Below are 16,132 nucleotides of genomic sequence, written 5' to 3' on the forward strand. Positions count from 1 at the left end.
TGTTATCTAAAATAAGGTCAGAAATTCACCAGTGATCACTTGAGCCACTTTTATTTTCAATGTGACTTCATATACCCTCGTTTAACACTCCATCTTTATTTAATTTAGCAATATTTGTCATTGCTTTGGCTTGGACGGTAAAATCAATATTGATGAAGCTCAAAAATCCCTCTGTCCATTCCAGAAGCTGCAGCGGTAAATACCCAATAAATATAGAGTTTCTTTTTTTCAGATATGGATTATGGTTGATAGACAAGTTGACTTAGATGTAAGGAAGGAGGACTGAAACCGAATCCATTTTTTAAATCCAGATTATGTTCTTCATTTGTTGTGTATGTTAGATGTCTAAATAGCTTGCAGGATAAATACTGTTGTAATGTTTGCTGCTGTGACAACACTTATTGTGGCTGCTCTAATGTAAACACAAAATACACTGCACACGTACTGACAAAATGTTTATTATACAATTTCAGAGATGTGTTGGTCACTTTGCTATCATTGTTCAAATCATCATAAAAAAGGATTCGGTTGAAAAATGATGTTTCCCTTAAAATTAAAACTAAGTAAGATTATACAATCAAAATCTCATGTAACAATTTGGCCAAGCACTCACATTTATTTTTTTTAGTGGTAATTTAAAAATGTTTCTATTATAATGTTATTTTTCTATGATTACATGTTTATGCAGACCCGCCCTTCACAACACACTGGAATTTAAGTTTCTCAAAGGTTCAGGGATCAGGTCTGAAGTGGTAAAGTCATGGCAGTTCAATGGAAGTGTAAAAATACTTTTGGTTCAGTATGAAACTGTAGTGGGAGAGAGAACGTCAGCTGTGATCACTCAATATGCGGCCCACAATGCATTTCAGCTCACACAGCTCAGACAATGTGGCCAGGTGTGTCCCAGACCATCTCCGGATGTGGTCCGAGTGATCAGAACTCAAACGGGTCCTTGATGCGTCTGTCCACTAGTGGTGGGATCCCTCAAGATGGATGTTGATCTCAGGTCTAATAGCAGGTGAAGGTTGTAACAGTCCGTGAAGTGATGTGAAGCGACTGGAAACTGCCACAGTGCACTACATCCTCATCCTGCAGGTGGAAGAACACACCCAGGAATCACTGTTCCTGGCCCTGACGTTCCTTCAGAGCCAGTATCGCTTTCCGGTAAAGATCTATCAGGAGACAGGGTCATCGTCTTTTTAAGCATATTTCATAATTTTTAGAGTCCAACTTGTTATTGTGCGAGATTGGCGGAAGGAAGAAGTGGACGAGGCTCACCAAAGGTCGCAGAGAGGTCCACGGGTTGAGAGTAAGCTTCAGACATCTCCTCTGTGTTGATCTTGTTCTTTCTTTTCACTTTCACAGCTTTCTTCTTCTTCCTCCTCTCCCCTTTAGCTAAACACAAGATAGAAGAAACATCAGAGTTCTATTCTTAAACAGCTTGTAACAAAATAAACATAGGCCTTTAATAAGCGATTCCAACCTTTTAGCGGCTTTTCTTCATTGTCCAGAGGTTCTTGCAGGTTCAGAGGTTCTTCTTTTACTTTTGCTTTGCGTTTGATTTTTTTGTCTTTTTTGGGCGGGATCAGGGCACTGCTGGCTTTCTCTCTATGACTGGAGTTCTCTTGCTCTCCTTCATTAACGTCAGCCTCCTCTTCCTCCTCCTCCTCCTCCTCCTCCACCTCTGCTTCATTCACCTCCTCTTGGTCCTTTTCACCTTTCTTGACCTTAACCGTCTTCTTCTTCTTTGTCTTCAGCGTCTTTTTTAATGTGGACTCCTGGGAAAACACACAAGAGTTTAAGTCAACATTCATTTATTGTTTGCAACTCTTATATTTATAGAAGACTTCACAATTATGACAATGTAGAGATATAAAGTAATGAAGGACACAAACGTACCACAGAGACAGACATCATCTCATGTTAACAGTGGAGAAAATGATGTTTCTCTGACCTTCTGCAGCATGTTTCGAATGGGCTGCAGTTTTCCTTCACCCTTGCTCTTCCTCTCCTTGTCTTTGGGCCGATGAACCTGACGAAGATCGGACTTGCTGGATCGCAACCTGAGGAGAGAGGATATTGAATATAAAAGGTCAGAGTGTAGCTCCAATGTTTTTCTTTATGAACTGTGCAGTGTTTGTGTCGTGAATCCTCTGAACACAAAGGTTTTTCTTACCGTTCCCCTTTGTTTTTCCTGCGGACCTTCTCAGTTTTCCCGTTCTTCTCCCTCTCTCTTGTCTCTAGAGGCCTCTTGCTGTCCTGGGCTACTCGGGTACACAGCTCAGGATAATCCATACAAACCGCGCGCAGCAGCCAGCGGAGGCCTCGCAGAGTCTTTCTTTCCGACCAGCGTCGCAGGTCCATTAAGGCTGAACAAGGCTCCTGAGGGGGGAGAGGGGAAAGGTCAGTTTGTCTTGATGTTTAAAATGTCTGTCAACATGCAACTCTGCAATTCTCTGACAGGAGGTCACATGTACTCTAGTGTGACCTGCAATGGTGAATTTTAGAGCAGTACTCACAATATGGCACAGAGAGCGGCTCTGGTTCACCAGCTTCTCAAGAGACAGAATCTCAATCAGCTCACTTCCCAGCAAAGCGTTCATCTTGTCCTGTTTGTTTGCCAACCTGAAACATAAAAGCTTCACGTCAGGCCTGAGTGTCTTCGTTTTCACTGTATTTTTCTCCTCAGCCACCAGAGAGCACTGTTTGCACCTGCACGTGATGATATTTAAAAAACACATTTAAAGGTTCAGTGTGTAGGATTTAGTGACATCTGGTGGTTAGGTTGCATGTTGCAGCTGAACACCTGTCACCTCACCCTCTTCTTCCAAACATGAAAGAGAACCTGTGGCAGCCTTCAGTTGTCAGAAAAAACTCAAAAGGTGTTTAGTTTGTCCAGTCTGGGCTACTGTAAAAAACATGGTGGCCTCCGTGGAAAGGACCCACTCCCGATGTAAAGATAAAGTATTTAAATATAAAGGACCCAAAAAAGACAATAAAGTAAAGAAGACAACAATTCGTTCAATTTAGGTGATCATACACTAATGAAAACATCACTAGGATTATTTTATATTCAATTTCTGCCAATAGATCCCTTTCACCTAAATCTTACACTGGACCTTTAATATTCAGGTAAGTTGAGTGTATTTACACTAATATCGGTTTCCCTGCCACTCTGGGTTGTCTCAGCAGGTCAGCCAGAACCTCCTTGACCTCCTTTATCCTCTGCTTGTCACTGGAGTCCACCACGAAGATGATCCCGTGGGCCTCGGCGTACAGCTCCCTCCAGCCCCCTCTCGACTCCGCTGATCCTCCCACATCCAGCAGGGAGACCAGGTAGTTCTCCACTCGCAGCTCGTTTCGCACGCAGCCATGGGTGGGTCCTGCTTCCACGCCATGGTTCACTGGAGGACACACACGGTAATGTACAGGTTGAATATTTGTCATATTTTACATTGCACAGTACTCTGAATCAGTAAGTGTTGGATTACCTCTAAACATCCCCCTGATGGAGGAGGTTTTTCCTGCTTTGTCAAGACCAACCACAACAATAGTCACTTTCCTGCAGAGAAAAACACAGAGAACAGACTTTGAGTTCAAGTGTCAGTTGAACTCATTTGGAATAAAATCATATAAATAGTTGCACCAATATCTGGTAATATGTGAATTCAGGAGGTGTCATTGTAGCTGTCAACACAACTTTAATTAAACAGAAGTTTTGTCTATTGTAGCACATGTATAATTTCACTTTCGTCTTTTATACTCATTCAGTCTTCTTCTTTTTAGTTTGTACCTGATTGGCTCCTGTATCTTGGACACCCAGTTGCAGCAGTTGCTCATTAGGTTGAACATGTTTACTTGAGATGAGGAAGGTGAGCACAGAGGCCACCATCTTCTCTGGAACTGGTACCTGCAAACAGATGTCAACTTGAGTATGACTCACTCACAGACACACACACACACTCACACACTCACACTCTCACACACTCACACAGAGCGGGGGCCGGCACAAAGATGCTTTGTGTGTGTCTCCTTTGAGCTTTGGAGACCGTTACAGTTGGTAAACGTCTCTTTCTACCTCAGCAGAATCTAAAATTAGCTCTTGCTTTCTTCAGCTATCTTAAAATTAAAAGCTTATTTTCTACACAGTGTCTTAAATCAATAATAATCAGAACTTAAAAAAGTACAAGTCAAAAAAGTAGTCAATTATAAAAATCATAAAATGTTTTCCTGAGTTTTTCTTCAAAAAGTCAGTTTTGTCATCAGCCTGTATTATCCAGTCTGATAGTGTGTGAGCTTTCCTCCATGTCAAGGTAACACACACGCAGCAGGTGTCTGTCGTCATGCACTAAAACAAATCTTCCAGTCCTTTGTGCATCTGTTCCGGCTCAGTAATCTGCTAAAGCCAGTTTAGAGTGATCACTTGTTAAAGTGTTGTTAACAAGCCGACCCACATTAGGTCACCACCTTTTCCACCACAGTGTAAGCAACCTTGTTTCACTGTATTTACACAGACACCTGAAATTGCAGCATTTGGACATTCAGAGCAAGTTAGAATAACAGTGTCGATATGGATTGATATTAATTATTAAATACACATTAATGCTTTAAAGAACAATATCAATGGGTTACAGGACTGAATAAATTGTGTCTGCTGAGAAGGTCTGAATTAAAAGATTCATGTGTTTGCTCAGTTAAAGAGAATTTAATAATGAATGCTGTGTGTTATATGAAATAACTGAACAAATTATGCTTTGTTTGCTTTGAATCATTTTTGTAGTTTTGGTCCATAGTTAATAAATATACATTAGACAAAGTAAATTGATGTTAGATCTCAGAAAGAAAATAAACAAATGGAAAACTTGGTGAGAAAATCCTAAAAACCAGTAATAACGACCATATTAATTTAAACAGTTAATATACAAATGAATTTACATTGTGTTCATCACTAATATAAACAATGATATTTTTATATTTATATATCTCTAATAACTTCTAAATAATGCTATGCACAACAAGAACGCTGGTCATAAATACTCACAAACAACAGTCCACGAGCAGTGAAATGCAGTGAATCAGTCAATTCAAACTTAGCATTTTAAATTCTTTGATCACTAAATGACTTGTTCGTGATAAAACTGACTGAAAACTGATCTGTGAAAGGTTCAAACTTTAAAAAGCCATGAGAAATTGAAGGAATACTCACAGAAGTAAGTCTATATCCATGCATTTGTTTGGATGCTCCACTCTAACAACATCTTGTGTCCAGCAGCTACAGAAATAATCAGGCTCACACTAAGCCTTTGGTCACCCCATGTGGGAGGCGCAACCTTGGAGACGTTGTATTGGTGTTTCAGCCAATACCTGAAGCCTCTGAGCCACTCAGTGATCCTATTGGATGATTGGGTGGTACAGGTCTTCTTTAAATAGTCCAAACAACGGTGCACATTTATCCAGACAGGAGCACTAAATGTGTGACGTGAGGGAATCTCTGTTTCCACGCCAAGGATTGGACGTGGGAGCAGTTCGGACGGATTTAGGCTGCACAACATTAGTCACCAGGGAGATAGTGACATCATAACCACGGTGATGGCGAGGTGCTGTCACACAACGATGTAGAGGTGACTAATTAGAACTAAAGCTTACACTTGACCTACCAGGTACATTCACAAACTAGGGCTACGTTGTAGCACTAACGGGCCCGAGCACAGGCATTTTGAAGCCTGTTGCGGTTAGTGGAGAGAGCGATCAATAGGGCCTCCCACCGTTCGGTGCTCGGGCCCTAAGTGGTTTTATATCATTATAGACAGTAAGATAGATGAAATATTGCTGCCAATTCAGATGTAAAGTAAACCCTCTATAATTACGATAATTGCTCCTATATATATGTTGATATGTATGTATATATGTGCTTTTTTCAAAGTTATAGATCGTGTGTGTGTGTTTTTGTGTTATAGATTCTGTCAGTACATTTCCATAGATATGTTCCCTGCACTAATAGTTTGTTTTAATGGTGTAGTTCATTTGTGCATCGCTCCAGAGAACGAAGTTGCCCTGTGAACTTCAGGAAGCCATAATGAAATGGGAGAAGTTAAAGCCTCTGGAGCCAGATGATCCCATGTGCTGCTGCGAGTGTGATATCTACCAGTACGGATGCTGCTGTGACTGTGAAGATCTGGACGAGGCCTTTAACAGGTTAGAAGAAGTATGACCTTTAATGAGACACAAAAGGGTCACAAGGTGATTTACAGACATCAAATACAATTTAGATGCAATTCTCAATATCATATTTTAGCCATAATTGTTCCAAAAGCCAAAAAAAGTACTTGTTAGAATAAAACCATGTAAATAACCATGCATGGTGATTATGACAGATGAGTGACAGCATCAGTTGCAGCAGGTCAGTTTACAGCACCACAGGAAACATTGCACATGGGAGATTTTTCGTCACTTTACGTTACGTTACGTGACGTAAAGTGACTAAAAGTACAAAAGTAACTAAAAGTACAAAAGTAACTAAAAGTACAAAAGTAACTAAAAAGTAACTAAAAGTACGAAAGTAACTAAAAAGTAACTAAAAGTACAAAAGTAACTAAAAGTACAAAAGTAACTAAAAGTACGAAAGTAACTAAAAAGTAACTAAAAGTACAAAAGTAACTAAAAGTACAAAAGTAACTAAAAAGTAACTAAAAGTACAAAAGTAACTAAAAGTGCGAAAGTAACTAAAAAGTAACTAAAAGTACAAAAGTAACTTAAAAGTACAAAAGTAACTAAAAGTACAAAAGTAACTAAAAAGTAACTAAAAATACAAAAGTAACTAAAAGTACAAAAGTAACTAAAAAGTAACTAAAAGTACGAAAGTAACTAAAAAGTAACTAAAAGTACAAAAGTAACTAAAAGTACAAAAGTAACTAAAAGTACAAAAGTAACTAAAAGTACAAAAGTAACTAAAAGTACGAAAGTAACTCAAAAGTAACTAAAAGTACAAAAGTAACTAAAAAGTAACTAAAAGTACAAAAGTAACTAAAAAGTAACTAAAAGTGCGAAAGTAACTAAAAAGTAACTAAAAGTACAAAAGTAACTAAAAGTACAAAAGTAACTAAAAAGTAACTAAAAGTACAAAAGTAACTAAAAGTACGAAAGTAACTAAAAAGTAACTAAAAGTGCGAAAGTAACTAAAAAGTAACTAAAAGTACAAAAGTAACTAAAAGTACAAAAGTAACTAAAAGTACAAAAGTAACTAAAAAGTAACTAAAAGTACAAAAGTAACTAAAAGTACAAAAGTAACTAAAAAGTAACTAAAAGTACGAAAGTAACTAAAAAGTAACTAAAAGTAACTAAAAGTACGAAAGTAACTAAAAAGTAACTAAAAGTATGAAAGTAACTCAAAAGTAAGTAAAAGTACAAAAGTAACTAAAAGTACAAAAGTAACTAAAAAGTAACTAAAAGTACGAAAGTAACTAAAAAGTAACTAAAAGTACGAAAGTAACTAAAAAGTAACTAAAAGTACAACAGTAACGCCAAGTAACGAAAAGTAACTAACAGTAACGAAAAGTAACTAACAGTAACGAAAAGTTACAAAGTAACGAAAAGTAACGAAAAGTAACAAAAGTAACTAAAGTAACTAAAAGTAACTAACAGTAACGAAAAGTAACGTAACGTAGGTGGCGCTATGACCCTGAACTAATATTAATATATGGATGTGTTCAGGTCAGGATTGTGATCATAGGTCAGCAGTTCGGAGCCGGTTGGATAATGCAGAGTGGATTTACAAAGTACTTCCTGTTTCATGGCGAATCAGTAGGTGGCGCTATGACACTGAGGAAATATTGACATATAGAGCTGTTCAGGCTTGGTCTCTGATCATGAGACATCAGTTTGGCGGTGATAGGACAATGCACACTGGAGTTATGACAACATCGTCTCCTTTGGCGAAGGATGAACCTTCGCCACACCTCAATGTTTACACGGTTTGAGGAAATGTCACAATTCTGACCATGATCCAATGACTTGACTGAGCTCTTTTGAGCTGTATATTGTAAAGCAGCCAGGAGCAGTTCATCAAAGTAAAAACATGTCACTTCCTGTAGCCAGCAGGTGGCGCTGTGATTTTAAGTCAAGATTTCTGTGTAGATGTCATCAGGCCGGGACTCTTGTCTTACATGTCTAGTTTGGAACTCGATTGGAACAAATATGTCAGAGATACAGAACCGCGTGTTTTGATGGCGTGTAATCAAACTTTGATGCCACGCCACGGTCACACCGTGTGACGAAAAATCGATCTTTGAGTTAGTTTTTATCTCCATCTTGTTTAAATGACACTCATCTCAATGTGAAGTTGATCTGATGAAAGCCCTACGACAAGTTCGTCAAACTAAAAATGTGAAAAATGGCCAAAATGGCCACTAAAGTCAAAATGGCGGGCTTCTTGTTTGGTCTAGCATATCTATCCAAGAGACTTATTTGTTTGTTATGAGAAGACACATGTCCCTAATGGTTTTTTGTACATGTCCGCAACTCGTGGTGCCGGGGCTGCCCTTTAGGGGGCACTAGTCAGTTATTTTGCCATGCCCATTCCTTAAAACCATATGAATGTCTGCAGGGGGGGGCTGTTGCTACACAAATGTAGTTTGAGGGAGATAGACCCATGAACACGGAAGTTACAGCAATTTTGTGTGTCACAGCGAGTCGATGAACTTTAACGCCACGCCATTAATATGCCGTTTGACGAAAAGTCACAGTAATCTTATGCCTACATTATCAATGTCTTGAGACCCTTTTGACATAGGTTTGACATGGCTGCGGTCAGTAGATGAGGAGGAATACTTCCAAGTGTAAGACATGCAAAAAACAAGACATTTCCTGTTGCCACCAGGGGGCGCTGTGTTTTTAAGTCATGATTTCTGTGTAGATGTCATCAGGCCGGAACTCTTGTCTTACATGTCTAGTTTGGACTCGATTCGACCAAATATGTCCGAGATACAGAACCTCGTGTTTTGATGGCGTGTAATCAAACTTTGACGCCACGCCACGGTCACACCGTGTAACGAAAAATCGATCTTTGAGGTAGTTTTCATCTCCATCTTGTTGTGATGACACGCATCTCCATATGAAGTTGATCTGATGAAAGCCCTGGGACAAGTACATCAAAGTAAAAATGTGGAAAATGGCCAATATGGCCACTAAAGTCAAAATGGCGGGCTTCCTGTTGCTTTTTTCCCATTGCACCTCTGACCTTTTTTGTTTGTCTTGTCATGATACACCTGGGCTACGATTTTTGTGAAGATCAGTGAAAGCTAACTGAGGGGCTTTTCCTTAGATGGCGCTGTTGAGCCATTTTTCCACGCCCATTTCAAATTACTCCAGAATACAATTACTTTTTGGGGTTTTGAATTCCCTGCAAACTTTGGTAACAATTTGAGCATGTCTAGGCCCTGAAAAAAACCCAAAAGGGAAATACAAATCCTTCGAAATACAATAGGGCCTCCCACCAGAGGTGCTCGGGCCCTAAAAACTAGATTCAGGTCAAATCAATAAGATACAAGTAAGTTTTATAGCCTTGATTTAAAGAAGCTTCTGATTCAGCCTGGCGTGTTTCCGTATTTGGACCCCTAATACACAAAGACATGTCAGAGTGCTAAAAGATATATATATATATACATAAAAGATATAAGTAAGAAATCACCTGACTGTGTTCACTTAAAAACACAGTCGATAGAGAGAAAACAAACCAGAAACCACGAGCTGAAACCTGATATGTTGAACCAGGGATCAATACCGTAATGAATATCTACATAAGATAGTGATGAGATGGGAAACAGAAAAAAATATAGAGAAACAACTACTGCTCAGGGAGCTGCAGAACAAGGATGTTGTACTCTAAGGATCAACCTGCTGTATTATGTAACGTTAATTCAATTAATTCATTTCAACACACATTGACAAACAGGATTAGCCACTAGATGGCTCTGCAGTCACAGGATTTATTCTCAGTGTGCATCAAATGGTCTCTGTGTATTAAATATTGTCTGTGACTAGACAAGCTCATATGAATCCCCCCCCGCACCCCCCGCAGATATATTTCAGCTTATTACACATTATACTATCACATATTATGTATAGATATTATATATTATTACAAACACACACACTTTTTAAAGATAAACTTGTTTGTTTTGCCTCTAAGCTTTTAGATTTCTCTTCTTCATGTTTATGTTTGGAAATATGGCTAAAAGAGACGGTTCTCCGAGTTCCTGCAGCTGTAAAGAATTCTTACTTCAGTTAAAACATGATTGGTGACAGTGTTCAGAGAGTGGGAGCAGCGGTTGGTGAGCAGACGTTATCTTGTTATGTCATTAAACCGACGTCCAATCAGGCTCGGCCCTTCTCTGCTGAGTAGACTCATCCCAGACTCTGACCACCGCCCAGTGGCAGCTGACACACACACACACACACACACACACACACACACACACACACACACACACACACACACACACACACACACACACACACACACACACGTTTGTACAGCTGTCTTAGTGAGGACACTCATTGGTATAATGCCTTCCCTAGCCCCTTACCCTAACCATAACCATCCAAACTAAATACCTGACTCTAACCCATAACCTAATCTAAACCTAATTCTAACCCTAACCCTAAAAAACAAGTCTTAATCCCCAAAGAGTCCATTAAAGGGAGGTCACAAAGTGAGGACCGGCCAAAAGGTCCTCACTTTCTCAAAATGTCCGCACTCCGTAGGTTGTAGATTCAAACTAGTCCTCACAAAGATAGCTGTACAAGAGCAGACACACACACACACACACACACACACACACACACACACACACACACACACACACACACACACACACACACACACACACACACACACACACACACACACACACACACACACACACAGCAAAAACAGCAGCAGCTGAGGACCACACACATCATGTTCTCCACATTACAAATGTGTTTCAGAGACCCCCGATTGCTGATTGTGCAATCTTAGTTACAGTCCGACTCCTGAACAGCTTCTTGACATGAAAGAAACTTACACATTTTCACTGTCTTCCCTCGAGTTAGATCTGCCTCTGTTTGTAATGATCTATACAGGAATTACCAACTATTTTGGTCGTCAGTTGTCAAGCTTGTCCCGTCTGAGTGACTCTCTGGAAATGTATTGTTTTAGCCTGCACAGAGATATGCAGGAAATCTACATATTAAATGTAGATTTCCTGCATATCTCTGTTAGATATTTCTGCTTTAATCAGATATTTTGTCTACTGTGTAGTTAATGGATAATGAGCAGTTGCAGCTTTATACATGAGAAGATGAATACCACACTCATGTCAGTATAAGCTGAAACAGTAGCAAACCCTTTAAAGCTAATTGATTCAGATGTTATATCTTCTGTTTCTATAGCATAAAATAACTAATTAAAACCAAATTTACACTATCACAGTGATAAGAACTACCGTAAATCACAGAAATCATCTTAGAGAGCTCTACCTAAACCTTTTAGTTTGGTGCATGCCCCATCCACTAACATGGAGACGGCAGGATTTACGACCTATACTGCAGCCAGCCACCAGGTGGTGATTGAGACACTTTGGCTTCACTTTTGGGGAGCTGTCACGTAGTCCATCTTTATATACAGTCTCCGATCCAGCCCAGCACCTTCCTGTACCTCAAGTCTTTATGCTAAGCTAAGCTAGCCAGCTGCAGCTCCATATTTGTCCTACAGACATGAGAGTGGCATCTTATCTCATTCTTGGCACGGATGCAAAAACATACTCCCCAAAAACTTGGAACTACTCCTTTAAAGACAAATCAAATCAAGGACAAATTGTTTATTTCAGCCTTGTCGACATCCAGCTCCTTTCACTGGCTCTGTTCCGCAGTGTACAGGACGTGCCTGGTGCTTTGTAATGAGGTTTCCGTCTTCCATTTCCTCCCGTATCTCCACTTATCTCCTCAGAGCATTCAGCCTCTGCAGACTGAAGTCAGCGACCCATGCCACATGCATTAGTAATGACAAGCCTTCGTAGGGATACGTCGACCCCCTTCACCACGTCTAGCTCATGACTGACTCAGATAAGATGTGATTAGACAGGAGGGGGTCGGGATGTTTGTGGCGAGCTGTGTTGACGCTACGCAACCATTCGCAGTGAAATGAACAGGAAAAAGTTATTTTGTAGTTTTGTTGTCACATCGTGAGCTCTTTCAGAAATCGATTTTTCTTCTCCAGTAAAAATAGCACAGGCACTTGTTGATGGTGAAAGGTCATGTTGACATTGATCCAAGCAACACAGTGTTTTGAAATGGAAACGTTGCGTATGCCACTTGCAGACTGTTTCCTTCTCATGCACATTACAAACAGACGATCTGTGTTTGCATAAGTCTCTGAACAAACTGGTTCTGTTCTCCTGGATCATGTAGCCGTGACGGATCATTTCATAAGGAGGGACTGACAGTGTAAAAAAGTGAATGAGATGATTGAGTGAATTTTCAATGGCTGATTCAGTGTGTTTGTTTGTGTGAGTGTGTGTGTGTGTGGCCTGCACCTGTTCATGAAGCTGCTTCTCTCACAGGCCTGCAGGTCACTATAACAAGGCCAAGTCCACTCTGCTGCTGGAAACTAAAAATGGACGTGCAGAGCAACTGATATCCTTACGCTGCCCTACTACAGTGTTTCCATTCAGACAGGACGAATACTATATGTGATAACACTACACTGAAGTACTGATGGTGAGAAATCTGAGAATATGCTGTGAGAAAACACAGTTTTCAAAGAAAGAGGAAGGTGACGGTGCTCCAATCAATTCACAATAGATTATTTTATATTTTTCTTATCTTCTTTTAGCTGATAATTTTAGTTGGACTCAGGAGCATATGAGATTTTAAAACTCTGACCTCTAAAAGTAGCAGTAGTTATAGTTGTAGTTGTCCTCAAAGCCTCACTGGTGTGTACAAGCTACCACATGTTGAGCTGCTGAAAATAACCCGGCCCACGCCTTCTTAATATACTGTTTCTATTCCTAATGCTGTAGGTATGTCCAATACTATGCCTGCACTTTGGAATATTCGCAACACTATAACCCAGATTCTCCTCTCAGTACAATTTATTTGTTTTAACTATGTGATATTGTAGCTCACACGTTCAAATGCAAAGCAAATGTCCTGCATTCAGAATTTTACTTGAGTAGAAGTAGAAATGTATTAGCGGCAAAAAGCACCTAAAGAACCAATTGTGAACATACTCAATGACCAAAGTGATCATTGATGCAAAATGACAAATTTCTGATTAAAATATATTGGATGATAATTACTGATGCATTAATATGTACATCACTTTATTGTTATATGTGTGGGGGTGGGGTTTATTAATTAATATGCCCCAGGATACATCAGAATTTACTCTTCAATTGTATTTTGTTCATTTTGTTATTATGTTATTTTCTAATCATATGTGAATCTGCAAAAAACTAGTATCTACTAATAACTATTAATAAATATAGACTGTGAGGTGCAATATCTCCATGGAAATAGCATGTACAGCACCTTTGTACTCAGGATTAGTACTTAAGTTAATGTACTCTACACTTTGGAGGTTTATTGATATCATTTTCATTTTCCAATATATACTACTTTATTTCCACGTGTATATATTTCATCTCAGTATTGTCATTTCTGTGCCAAACTTTTAGGCACTTCAGATGTTAAGATTAAAAACAACAAAATTAAATGTCCCAATGGTACAAATTGTAACATACAGACACAGTACATTATTGCACATGGTTAAGTTTTCTAATGGCACTTGGATAAAAGCTTTTTTAAGAGTCTGTAAGTGTGAGTTTTTAAGGACATGGAGCATGGAGCACCACTCTGCAGCATAACAACCATAACCCCAAACATACAGCAGGACTCATAAAGAACAAGGAGCCTTACTGATGGTGTGGCCTCATGGAGTCAGCCTGTGATCACATGAAGAGACAGGACAACTGACCAACATGTGTTGAACAAACCACCCGCAAAAGATCCTTTAAAAACTTTACCAAGGAGTGGTGCTGCTCTTAAAGCGAAGGGTGGTGACAACAAATATTGATTGAGGCGTTTTCTGTTTACTTGTGATGTTTCCTACAGCTGGAGTCACAACCTGAGAGCTGAAACTTGTTAGAAAACAAACATCTCCGTAGACAAACTAATCAAAATGTGTTTGCCATGATTTAGTATTGTGAGTGTGCACATATGATGAGTGTGTAGTGTTTTCTGCACCAGGTTAATGAGACACATCATGACAGACTACTCCCCAGACAGCATACGGATGTGGGCCACCTCAGGCAATGATGTGGCACCTCTAGCCATTTTGTGACCCGAACAAAATGGATGTGGGCCTAAACTTGTAAAATAGCAAATGTAGCCCAAACATCCCAAAACAAATATTGGCTTTTTTTTGGCAAAAATGCATTCTAGACAAGGTCTAATCTGGATGTGAACTTAAAGTGGCCCATGTGGTAAATGGTGAATATATAATAATAATAATATATATATCAAATTCAGGCTACCTTTGGCACCGTTGACATGTGGTATTACTACGGCTAACGCCCAGATCTGGTAAACAGGAGCGGAACACCCAAGTGCCGTCATTCCACATGCTATGGGGGCTGGATGTGTGACGTGTGGGATGTGGGCCAAATCTGGGCCAAAACAATTTTGCTATCCCTTCATTTTAAGTTTGAGATCAGCGGTTTATCTTGAAAAAAGCACCCACTGCAATTTACAAGAAGAGCCAGAGAACACTGTATCTGCTGAGGAGACTGAGGTCATTCCTTCCTTCCTGTTGCTCCCAGTCAACCAGCAGTGGTATATAATGGTGAGCATTGGTGGTATAGTGGTGAGCGTTGGTGGTATAGTGTTGAGTATAGCTGCCTTCCAAGCAATTGATTCCTGGCCACCGCAGGCATTCCTCATTCTGACCTGCCTGATGCTGTAAACAAGTGAATTTCCCTGATGTGTGGATCAATAAAGTTCTATCTAATCTAATATGCATTTTATGTATAACTCACTCAGGGTTTCAACTGATTTAACTGTGCAATAATAGGGTTCTATCTGCACAATTTTAATATTATGGATGTGCAATGCATAGCTGATTGGCAGGAAGGGGTGGTTGGATATCAGTCTGTATTTGGCTTATACCCCTGGGTCCAGAGTAGTTAAATCTCATACTGACACATATTTCTGCATCTTATACAGCTCCTTGTGTTTATACTGTATTTATTTCTCATTTTCTCAGTGTTTAGCTCACTATTCCATTTAACTGCTGTAACATGGTACAATTCCCAATAGTGGGACTAATAAATGATTTTTCTTTATAGCAAACTTTAAATAAAGTGCATCTTGTCTTACTATGGATTTGGTGATATATAAAGATGTAAACAATCATAAATAAACAGGTTTTATCAGATTAGATTCTTTCAGGATGAATTAACCCTCATTTTATCTCTGCTCTCTTTTACCTCTGAAACAGTCGCCCTTCATTTCCGGTATCGCTGCGTGTTTATGTTTGAGTAAACGTAGCTTTTTGATATTGAAAGCGGTTTAGTGGAAACAAGACGCCCAGGCAGCGGCCGCAGGACCGACACGGAGAGGCAGCAAGCTCGAATCGTGGCAGCGGCAGCTCGTAGAGGCACTTCCGGTGGCAATAGAAATTGCCACTGATATGTGAAGGTAGCTGCCGCGATTTGAGGCAGCTGTCAGTTGCCACATCTGTTTGGTGGCAACTGCCGCTGTTTGTGACTTATTCAGGGCGATTTGAACTATAGTTTGTGAACGTTTACTAACTTGTTATTGTTCCTCATATTGTTTAGTAATTGTGTTTTTTGAACTGCATTTAAAAATTAAGTGATATTAGTGTTGGATACTTTTAGGCTCTTACAAACTAAACAACTTTGAGAGATCGTGTTCATGAGAAGCTGTTATTAATGTATCATTAGCCAATTAATGTTCGTGCCTTGAGAACTTAAAATGTTTTAATATTAAAGACACTTTACCGAGTCCTTACTGCAAAACCTTTAACTATCTTTTACACATGTAAAACCTGCTGTTTGTGTCTGTTATTGCAGCT

General features: G+C 39.5%; 1 protein-coding gene across 2 annotated transcripts; it reads right to left on the reverse strand.

Moving 5' to 3' along the window:
- Positions 1-1,013: 1,013 nt before the first annotated feature.
- On the reverse strand, positions 1,014-13,210 carry arl13a (ADP-ribosylation factor-like 13A). 2 transcript variants are annotated; one of them, XM_034597242.1, is made up of 10 exons: positions 12,922-13,210; positions 3,794-3,910; positions 3,492-3,562; positions 3,152-3,404; positions 2,520-2,625; positions 2,177-2,382; positions 1,955-2,063; positions 1,484-1,778; positions 1,279-1,395; positions 1,014-1,172 (listed from the first exon to the last, which is right to left on the reverse strand). In XM_034597242.1, exons 2-10 carry the CDS (start codon positions 3,850-3,852, stop codon positions 1,117-1,119), a joined length of 1,272 nt encoding a protein of 423 aa, XP_034453133.1. In that variant the 5' UTR covers positions 3,853-3,910; positions 12,922-13,210; the 3' UTR covers positions 1,014-1,116. The 2 variants fall into 2 exon arrangements, with proteins under 2 accessions (XP_034453133.1, XP_034453134.1); XM_034597243.1 differs by lacking the exon at positions 12,922-13,210 and having other exon boundaries at positions 3,794-3,928.
- Positions 13,211-16,132: the final 2,922 nt, after the last annotated feature.

The sequence above is a fragment of the Hippoglossus hippoglossus genome, chromosome 10, assembly GCF_009819705.1.
Source record: "Hippoglossus hippoglossus isolate fHipHip1 chromosome 10, fHipHip1.pri, whole genome shotgun sequence".
NCBI classification, from domain to species: Eukaryota; Metazoa; Chordata; class Actinopteri; order Pleuronectiformes; family Pleuronectidae; genus Hippoglossus; species Hippoglossus hippoglossus.

Excerpts from the sequence above, each read along its gene's own strand:
- arl13a (XM_034597242.1), bottom strand. The coding sequence starts at position 3,852 with ATGTTCAACCTAATGAGCAACTGCTGCAACTGGGTGTCCAAGATACAG. Across the intron at positions 2,383-2,519 it reads GCCGCTCTCTGTGCCATATT|GAGCCTTGTTCAGCCTTAAT; the intron begins GTGAGTACTGCT and ends CTCCCCCCTCAG. Across the intron at positions 2,064-2,176 it reads AGGAAAAACAAAGGGGAACG|GTTGCGATCCAGCAAGTCCG; the intron begins GTAAGAAAAACC and ends CTCTCTCCTCAG.